This window comes from Chelonoidis abingdonii, chromosome 11 (genome assembly GCF_003597395.2).
Source record: "Chelonoidis abingdonii isolate Lonesome George chromosome 11, CheloAbing_2.0, whole genome shotgun sequence".
In the NCBI taxonomy this organism is placed as follows: Eukaryota; Metazoa; Chordata; order Testudines; family Testudinidae; genus Chelonoidis; species Chelonoidis abingdonii.
This window is the reverse complement of record NC_133779.1, coordinates 24,592,791-24,602,771: the sequence shown is the minus strand read 5'-3', so window position 1 is coordinate 24,602,771 and position 9,981 is coordinate 24,592,791. Positions and strand designations below refer to the sequence as shown.

Here is a 9,981-nt window from a genome sequence, read left to right as displayed (position 1 = left end):
TTTATAATCGTTCATGTGTTCCTTAGGCATTTCAGCCGCCACCTCTGCTAAGGGTCCACTGAGCTGTGGCCTCAGCTCTATCATGTACTGGTCTGTAGGGATGCTGTACCCATGGCAGGCCCTTTTGAAATTTTCTAAGAAGGCCTCAGTATCATCACCTGCCTTGTAAGTGGGGAATTTTCTGGGATGGGAAACAGTACCTGGAGAAGGGTTGTTAGGGTTGGCTGGCACATCCTGCTTAGCCCTTGCTAATTCCAGGGCCTGCTTGTGGGCCTCTCTCTGGATCTCCCTAGCCCTCCGGTGGTCAGCCTCTTTGGCTTTCTCTTCTTTTTCCTTCTCCTCCATAGCTCTTTTGTGGGCAGCCTCATCTCTGGCCATCTGTCTGTCATATTCCTTTTGACTCTCCTCAGCCCGGAGTTTGGCTAATTCCAGTTCCTGTAGTATGTTTTTTTTCTCCTTGCCTGACATTTTTCCCTGCTCTGCCTGAGCTATCTTGGTTTGCGAGGGGAAAAAAAAAAACCACAGCTTTTAACTGGACTTCTCAGAATGAGAAGAGACCAGAAAAATCTGGTTTGTAACTTGTCTTTTGCAAACTGTTAATTACCCTCCAGCTAAGCCCAGCTGGAAATCCTTTCTAACAAAGCCTTGTTAGAAAAACCTTTACCTGTTTGCCTTCAGGGTATCTCTCCTTCACTGCTTCCTCAGCATCTCAAAGGAAGAAAAAAAACCTGGCTTTTGGTTCCTAAAAATCCCTCACCGCTGCTCACCATGTCAAGGTTCCTCCCCCACTCTGAACTTTAGGGTACAGATGTGGGGACCTGCATGGACACTTCTAAGCTTAATTAACAGCTTAAATTTGGTATCGCTGCCACCATTCACAAGCACTCCCTTCCTTGGGTAGCCTTGAGAAACTTCCCCAATTCCCTGGTGAACACAGATCCAAACCCCTTGGGTCTTAAAACAAGGAGAAATTAACCATCCCCCTTCCTTTCCCCCACCAACTCCTGGTGGATCCAGATCCAACCCCCTTGGATCTAAAAAACAAGGACAAATCAAACAAGTATTAAGAAAAAGGCTTTTAATTAAAGAAAAGAAAGGTAAAAGAAAACCCTCTGGGAGAAATTAGCATACCAGCTACTCTCACAGACAACAGTTTCAAAACACATAGTATATTCCCCTGGGCACAAATTTAGTTACACAAAAAATACCCAATTTGATTCTACCTCTAATTGCACAAGACAAGTTACAAAGAAATAAACATAAACCTATTTATTCCTTTCTAAAATTTACTACTCTGATAAAAGGCTGGTTCCTTGATCTTTTTCACTCTGGCTGAAACTGAAACTCTAAAACAAAGGAAAAACTTCCCTCCTTCCTTTTGAAACATCTTGTTCCCCCATTGGTTCCTCTGGTCAGGTGTTAGCTAGGCTGGGTGAACTTTTTCACCCTTTACCATCTGTTTATGACACATTGGCTTGGAGCATCTGTAACAGCAGCGCTACAGCAGTGCAGCTACATTGATGCAGCTGTGCCAACATCAGCTTTATTGTGTAGCCACAGCAACAGAGACGAAACCATGGAATCAGGACTCAACATGCGAGTATTCAGAAGTCTGAAACTAGAGCCTGACACATTCATTGCCTCCTTTGTTACCATCATTTCTACAGCCTGAAAGTTCTTGTTACCCAATCAGGCAGCCAGTCTGGGATCCAGGAGGAAGGAACGTCCTCTGAAGTACTCTCTCTTTGGATCCAAACAGTGAAGGATGATTGTTCTCAGACTAACCCTGGTATCCTCTGGAACTGTAAACAGTGACACCACACCAGGAAGTGGAGTCGTACAAACAACTTTCCTCGGGTCATTGGTCACCACAGCCGCTTTTACTGGGATGGAAACCAAGAACTGAGTGTGTACTCTCTCAAGTTCTTTCCAAATCCTTGGCCTTGGTTAGGGTAAATTTACAGTTCTCTGAAGTACAATCCTGTACAAAACCACTTCAAATCTCAGTAGTGTTAGTGAGGAATGGCTTCCCAAAACATGCCCAGCTTTTTTTTTAATTTAGTGGCACAGTTCCAGTGAAAGGACTGGATAGAGGTCTGGAACAGAACTCCTGTTACAAGTTACAAGAGCTGGAGTCTCTATTGAAAAATAGCTATTTATCTGCAGCTATTAGATTTCCAACACTGATTTAATTTTATACACATTTTTACCGACTACAAAGGATAGATTCAACAAAAAAACCCACTTCTATTTCCTCAACATCTATGTCTTGAAGGGCAACATCTCCCATAAGATAGGATTAACTAAGAGAGATCTTCTGTGGGGCCTGGATTACAAATGCTTTGGGAACCAAATACATGGACATTTTGCCTAGTTCAAAACCACTTACAGTGGAATTCTCTCCCCAGAACATCAGGGACAACATTGACTTAAACAATTGTACTACAGTGTGATCATATGCACTTCCTTCAGTTAGTTGGGCTTCTGCAGTTGTTCACCATTTCTGAGTAGAGATTTTAAATCACCACTGTTTCTTCGTTAGCATGTCCAGTAAATTGGAAAGTTCTCTCCTGTTGACAGAACTGCACTTGAACTTTCTTCATATCATCATGGAGGGGTGGGGAAAATCAAAGCTGAAGTTAAAAAAATGATGACCTTAGCAAATGGTCATTTGTCTTAAATTCTCCAGTAAATCTGAGCTACATCCTATCAAACTGTACTAATATCCAACTGGGTGACCAAAGAGCCTTCAAGAAAGATAGAAACCCACATCACAGAGAGATAGAATACATAACAATGAAAGTGTGGAGTGAAACTCCAGAGCAGTTTATATCTCATTATTCACAATCAGGACAAGAGATTTTTCCTTATCGCTTTCTCCTCTGATCCATTCAAACCAGCTTCACTGAGCACTGTCTCAATAGTCAGTTACGCTATTTACAAAATTTTTAGTATTCTAGCATCCCCATAATGGGGGACAGAACAGCCACCTTGCCAGAAGTGGCTTTACCAATAGATGGAACCTGGGATTTAAACTCCACACTGTGTTTGGGATGCATTTGAATTCCCCCTTCCAGGCCTCTGATACTTTCATCTGCAGTCATAGCAACTCTGGTATAGGATTAAATAAGTCAAAGCATCATCTCCAAGCACAATGGAGAATGCTTCGTTACATGACACGTTGAGAAGTGGATGGGTAGAACGTGATGAAAATTAACTCTGCATAGCTGAGAAAAAAGGTAACATTTCTGCAGTTATGGGAACTGCCTTGCTCCTCTTCATTTAAATATAATTTGAAAAGTTCCCAATATAACTGCTCTTCAGCATAACCCAGAGCAACGTGAGAACTGGCAATGATACAATCTGTATCATTGGTGATTCTAACAATAGCTTTGTAAGAGGAGGCATGCTATAAATGTGATGCTCCTTGGCTCCTGATCGGAAGGGCACACTCGAATTACTCATGAGACAACGGAGTTGATAGAAAGGACAGATGGGCCCACTTCAAAACTGGGCACACTGCAAAAGGAAAAATGGGCCACTCATCTGAACAAGCTGAGGGATATCAGTGCTGCAAACAGTTCAAACAGCTTTAAAAGTTACTATGCGGGAATTAGGAAAAAATATTAAAGAAAAAAAAGTATTGATAGCCCTAGAGGTTTTTATGGTGTTGACCTCCCTTGCAGATTCTCTGGTTACTAACACGGGCTGAGTGCTAAGAGAAGTTTTTCCCACACTCACTGCTTTCATAGGGCCTCTTCCCTGCGTGGATTCTCTGATGCCTAACAAGGTGTGAGCTGCGACTGAAGGTCTTCCCACACTCACTGCATTCATAGGGCCTGTCCCCTGTGTGGATTCTCTGATGCCTAGTAAGTGCTGGTCTGTAAATGAAGCATTTTCCACACTCGCGGCATTCATAGGGTCTCTCCGCTGTGTGGATTCTCTGATGTAGAGAAAGGTCTGAGCTGTTAGTGAAGCATTTTCCACACTCATGGCATTCATAGGGGCTCTCCCTTGTGTGGATTCTCTGATGCCGAATAAGGTGTGAGCTGTGATTGAAGGTTTTCCTGCACTCACTGCATTCATAGCGCTTCTCCCCTGTGTGGATTCTGTGATGCCGAATAAGGTGTGAGCTGTGATTGCAGGTTTTCCTGCACTCACTGCATTCATAGGATCTCTCCGCCGTGTGGATTCTCCAGTCTTCAGAAAGGGCTGAGATAGTTCTCACACCTGTGTGGATTTTCTGATGGTGAAAAAGGCCTGATCTTTGAGTGAAGGTTTTCCCGCACTCACTGCATTTATAAGGCCTCTCCCCCGTGTGGATTCTGTGATGCCCAATAAGGTGCAAGCTGCGACTGAAGGTTTTCCCGCACTCACTGCATTCATAGGGCTTCTCCCCTGTGTGGATTCTGTGATGCCGAATAAGGTTTGAGCTGTGATTGAAGGTTTTCCCGCACTCACTGCATTCATAGGATCTCTCCCCTGTGTGGATTCTCTGATGCCCAATAAGATGTGAGCTGCAACGGAAGGTTTTCCCGCACTCGCTACATTCATAGGACCCCTCCTCTGTGTGGATTCTCTGATGACTAATAAGGTGTGGGCGGCACCTGAAGGTTTTCCTGCACTCACTGCATTCATAGGGCCTCTCCCCTGTGTGGATTCTCTCATGTTGAGTAAGGGTTGATCTTTGAGTGAAGAATTTTCCACACTCACAGCATTCATAGGGCTTGTCCCCTGTGTGGATTCTCTGATGCCTAATAAGGTCTGATCGTTGAGAGAAGTTTTTCCCACACTCTGCGCATGTATTTTTTTGCTTTTCCCTGAGGATTTCCTGCTGTGTTCTGGTTTCCTTAAGGCCCTTCTGAGTTCCCTGACAGGAAATAAATTTATCCATTTTCTCCCCTGGCTGTTTTCCCTTCTCTTTTTCTGGCCTGTGCTGAATCTCACAGGATCTTCTCTGCTCATGACTCCTGGACACATTCCTTTTCATTCTTTGTGATAATTCTCTGTGTTTATCCACTTGCTCAACATTTCCCTGCTGAGAATTCTGCTCCTCTTTCTCACCTACCATTGCATCACCTGCTGTGATAGAGACAGAAACCTCAAACAGGGATGGAAAGGGGAAGGCCAAACCAAAACAAGTGCTGGAGAGAGGTCAAATAAAAATCAGGAACTCAACTCCCGCAAACAGGAGAGAGGAGGGGATCAATTCAGCCTTCACATCCCATCCAATTTCGCAGGGGGAAGGAAGGAAGCCACGGCCTGGTATCTGCTAGGATCTACAGGCAGCCATGAGCTATATTTACTCTGAGGATGCGACCCTTGCTAGGGACAATAATGAACTGAGAGACCTCCCCAAGAGCTTTGTTGGGCATCCCAAATGTTTCCTTCCAGCACTTACAGATTCTGAGTTGGTTTAATGTTTCCTCACCTGTGCAGGGAGATCTCAGGATCTCTCTTTCCTCTGAACCCTGGAGGTCTGGGACCCATGGGTCTTCCCCCTGTTCCAGCTGGGAGATCACATCAGATTTGGAAACTGGAACCATGCTCAGATAAAAGAAAACAAAGGAGTTCAGTTGATTTCATAAGACTGGGTCATAAAAAAACACTATTAATTTAATTTCAGTGCTTAGTGTGAACTGGTGTGCCTCAAGCAATCCTCACTGAAAAGGCCAAGATCAGGGCAGGCTGAAAAAGGGAAAGCAGATGCTCCCAAGATTGGTGGTTAACACTGAATTTAAATTCACTGACCAGTCACCAACTGTGCTTCTGATCCCCCACACTGGTTATCGAGAAACTGAAAACAGAAATCACACAGCCCCCTTTATTGAATTCTCTGACTCCCAATCAGCACCTAGGTCCAGTACAGTAAGAGGTTATTAAAAAACTCTGCACTCATAGAAAAAATGTTCTTCCAACCCCAAAGGGTCAGCCACAGTACCAGTCACTATTGGTTTGGATCTTACCCAAATACCTTGCTGCCAACCAATCCTTTAGCATCTAAACTAAAGGTTTAAATGAAAGAAAGAAGGGAGTTGTTAAATGGGAAAGGAGTCAGATACGTTTAGAAATCTATATATCTGGTTCTTAGCCGTATTGTTGAGTTGCTGGTTTGAAAGTCTGTCTGGAACACACCCACATCATTCAATCCTTTGTTCAAGGCTTCAGTTTGTAAAGAAGTTGCTCCAGAGGTAGGAAGAGGGAATGAAGACAAAATGGAGATGATACAGCTGCCTTTTATATTCCTTTTGCCATGTGGCTTGTACTTCCTGTGTCCCAAACACAAGCTTCACAGCACATGGCAGGGAAAAGCCTTGGAGGTCTCAGCACACAGGCAAGCCCCTGCATGTCTTGCTGATTCAATAGGTGTATCCCCTTGGTTCTTTCCATGGGCTCATTGTACAGCTGATGGGCCATTGAACAGGCTAGGCAGCGCTGATGCCAATATGTTTGGGGGTGTCACCCAGAAACCCTGCACAAGTCTGGAAATACAGAGATACCCTACATATCTGTAACTCAACAATACAAAGGTGATACAAACATAGAAACAAAATTATCACACTTAGAAAATCGTAACATTTTCACTGACACCTTACATGGCATATCTAGCATGATTTGTTGCAATTTTATCATATTGGTATTAATGATAAAAATAATAATATGTCTCACAATTCCACACAATGTCACACTTAATAAACCAGTGAATTCCCAGGGCCAGCTCCCCACGTCATTGAAGATGCCAAACACTAAACCACTCGTGTTTCTTGAGGGATTGGAAATACCCACATGTTGCTAGGAAAATAATAGCCAACACTGTCCTCAAATTTAAACCTGTGCAAATTGCCGTACGTCTCTGGTCGCGCTTTCCTCTCTGGGTAGGTTCAGGCGATATGCTTGCCTCTGAACCAGTTCTTAATCACCCCCTATGTCCTTGAGAGGGAGTGGAGAGGAGGGACCTGGCCCGCCCTCTACTCCAGGTCCAACCGCAGGGCCCTGGGGTGAGTGACCACGTTGACTAGCGTTCTTCCCTGGTACTTCCGACTCTCATACCGCAGCTTGTGAAGGGTTCTCGCCTCTCTTCTATACAAGCCTGGTGCCCTTACCTAAGGTTCTGTGGGCTTCCCAATCCACCGCAGCACTCCCAACCTTCTATTCTTCTGGACAAACCTTCTCTCTGAATCTGCACTCTGCTCCAACCAACCTTCCTCACACACCCACCCCTGTCTGACGAAGCAGGTTTATATCCATACTGGAGTCAGTGCCTAACTGAAGTCAGGTGCTCTAATGGGTCAGTGCTCTAACTGGGCAGGTGCTCTAGTTAATCTAAGCAAACCTCCCCCCTTGCAGGGAAAAGGCCCCTTGCACACACCTAGCGCCTCTGGCCAATGCTGTATCAAATATCCCCCCCCTCAAACCAAGGGTTGGCTCTCAGACAGAGGCAGGTTGGCGGGAGAGGCATCAGACGTGCATTGTGACTCCAGCCCTATGCTGGAACCGAAATGGAGGTGCAAGAGAGGACCACCGCGTCACTCTGGACTTCTCTTTTGCCATCATCACTGAGGCGGGGCGTGATCAGTCACAAGGGAAACCGCCGCAACCAGGATAGTAAGCGGAGAGTCCCATAGCCATTAGCGCCAGACATTCCATTTCAACAACAGGATTTTGTTCCCTGGGAGGAGCTCCGCTGACGGTACAAATGAGGTGCCCTCCTCTCCTACCATCGGAAGGACGCACCGAGTCCACACTCCGAGGCGTCCGTCTGCAGATGAATTCCTCTCGAAGTCTGGGTCCCATGAGAACCGATGGCAGCAAGGGCTGCCCGAAAAATCGTGCAATAGCGCTTCCGCCGCATCTGTCACTTCACTATCTGGGCCCCAAGCTTTGATCAGATTCCTATCATGCCGCCTGTGGCAAAAGAGGGATAATCTTAGACACATAAGACCCAAAACTTGCTGAACCTGCTACTTGCGGAGGTCGATGCAATCCTGTATGCCTCCACCTTGTTCATGGGGCTCAACCACCGCTCCTCCATTAAGCCCGAAGTATTGTGGCCTAACTAGTCCTATCACGCATTTCAGGGATAGCGGAGACCACCTTTCGCAACGCCACACTTGCTTCCACTTGCCATGGTGCTTCCCATCAGGGCTATGTATAACTATGTCGTAGATCGCCGTCATAGTGGCAGGGTCGTAATAATTACATCACTTTGGGAATGTGGCGGGGCCCGATGGAGTCCCGACAAAGGAGGAAGTGTGAACGGAACAGCCATCGGTAGAAAAACAGCTCCCTGCCATCCTGGCCAGGGATGCCATATCCTTTGGTCAGATCAGTGGTAGGTATGTGCCCGTGCCTAACTGCATCAACAGCTCGTCAATGTTGGTATCGGGTAGGCACGATGGGATACTCATTTAATTTCCGAAGTCTTACAACAACCTCAGGGTGCCATCATCGCTGGGACTAGTACGATCTGACGGACACTGCTGTGGATCTCATGATCCCCGGTCCAGCATCTTCGCACTTCCATCCTAAATTCTTCCCTTTAGCTGCCGGATTCGATATGGTCTAAGTCAACCTCTTACTCCGGCTGGTAACCATAATAGTGACTATCGCCAGTCGACACTGGTTGGTAACTAAAATACGTCTTTCCGGTGGATAATTTCAATGATCTTCACCGTTGTTCTGGGTTAATCAGCAGATAATCTTTCCCTGCTCCTGCGGGCCGTCTGCTGAGGTAGCCCTCAGAGACCCAACACGTCTCGTGTTCATGCAGGGCTTTCAGTACTTATGTGTTAATGTGCTCTGAGCTCCGGCGGTCTGTGTGTAACCTATAATCACTTTTCTCCAAGTTGGCTCCACTATCCTCATATGTCCGTGCCAACTGCTAGGAGTGCTTCTGGGTCCACAACACCACCAGCCCGCCCAGCGCTGGAAATCTTCGCATTTTCGCCGACGGGTAGTATGACCGCGTGTGCCTCTTTGTGCTTTTTCGAAATCTCCGACTACGGGTACTCGAGGTTACGCTTCTCGCATCTGTGTCACATCCAAAATATCTTCCTGTGGGTTTCCTCCCAATCCCCTGGGCGATATCCAATATCCGCGTGGGCGCCATATAAAGAGTTCAAGTAGGAGAAAAAACCCGTGGACGCCTGGGAACTCCGATTAAGCGAACAATATAGAATACGGCAAAGAGGCCCAAGTCCTTTTCCACACGTCTAGACCACTCTCCGATCAACTTAAGGCGAGTAATGATCGTCGACTAGTCCGTCTGTTGGGGGAAAAGGTAGAGCGAGGTCCGAAGGCTTGTATACGGAGTCGGCACAATTAAGTTTCATTATTTGAACTAAACGGGTCGCCTGGTCTGTCAGGAATCTCCCTAGGGACCGCACTCTGCGAAAACCTTAGTACGTTCTTGTACTAATTGCTTAGACGTGGGTTCTTAAGGGATGGCCCTTGGATACGTGGGCATAGTCAAGGAGACTAGTAGTTTCCGTGGCCCCGTGCGCGACTTTCTAGTGGGTCCACTATGTCCATACGTAATCCTCTTCGACGGGACATCCAATAATAGGTAGGTCTAGTGGGCCCGCAAAGTGAGGCGGGTTCAGGGGCTTCGGCAGGAGGCACAGGCTTCTGCTCGTATTCCTGGCCAGAAAACCTTTAGTATCCCAAATCACGATCTTGGTCTACCCCCTGAAAAGAAATTCCCCCCCCCAAATAATGACTGTGAGCTAACTCTAGACGGGCCTTAGTCCGCTGGGACTGGGCTCTTCTTATTCTCTCAACGGGGAAAGTATATATATAAGAAGTAGAGCAACTCCTCCACGGAAACATGAGCCTAACTAGAGTTAGCTCACAGTCATTTATTGGGGACATCTAGGGGTAGACAAGAACGCTGATAGAATACTAAGAAGGTTTATTGGCCAGGAAACGACAGAAGTCCAGCGTTATGTGCCTCCTGCCCTATGCAGCTGCAAGCCCCGGCTT

The 9,981-nt window shown here is 46.3% G+C and overlaps 5 protein-coding genes across 8 annotated transcripts in view; 3 read left to right on the top strand and 2 right to left on the bottom strand.

Annotated features, from left to right (window-relative positions):
• Nucleotides 1-9,981, top strand: part of LOC116816556 (uncharacterized) — a 568,924-nt gene that overhangs the window by 198,719 nt on the left and 360,224 nt on the right.
• LOC116836048 (uncharacterized) overlaps nt 1-9,981 on the bottom strand; it is a 616,551-nt gene that overhangs the window by 338,931 nt on the left and 267,639 nt on the right. Inside the window, exons 3-4 of one of the 3 annotated variants that reach the window (XM_075070385.1) lie at nt 5,402-5,547; nt 3,515-5,082 (exon numbers count right to left, since the gene is read on the bottom strand). In XM_075070385.1, the coding sequence (XP_074926486.1) occupies nt 3,716-5,082; nt 5,402-5,546 (1,512 nt within the window). In that variant the 5' untranslated portion in view covers nt 5,547 and the 3' untranslated portion in view covers nt 3,515-3,715. Of the gene's footprint in view, nt 1-3,514; nt 5,083-5,401; nt 5,548-9,981 lie in introns of those variants that run through there. The other 2 variants (XR_012656687.1, XM_075070386.1) reach the window with 2 other exon arrangements.
• The window catches only part of LOC116818371 (uncharacterized), a 316,403-nt gene that overhangs the window by 123,184 nt on the left and 183,238 nt on the right, over nt 1-9,981 (top strand). The gene's annotated exons all lie outside the window — the stretch shown is intronic.
• The window catches only part of LOC142047422 (uncharacterized), a 423,729-nt gene that overhangs the window by 267,461 nt on the left and 146,287 nt on the right, over nt 1-9,981 (bottom strand). The window lies entirely within an intron of this gene.
• LOC142047430 (uncharacterized) overlaps nt 1-9,981 on the top strand; it is a 259,927-nt gene that overhangs the window by 154,602 nt on the left and 95,344 nt on the right. The gene's annotated exons all lie outside the window — the stretch shown is intronic.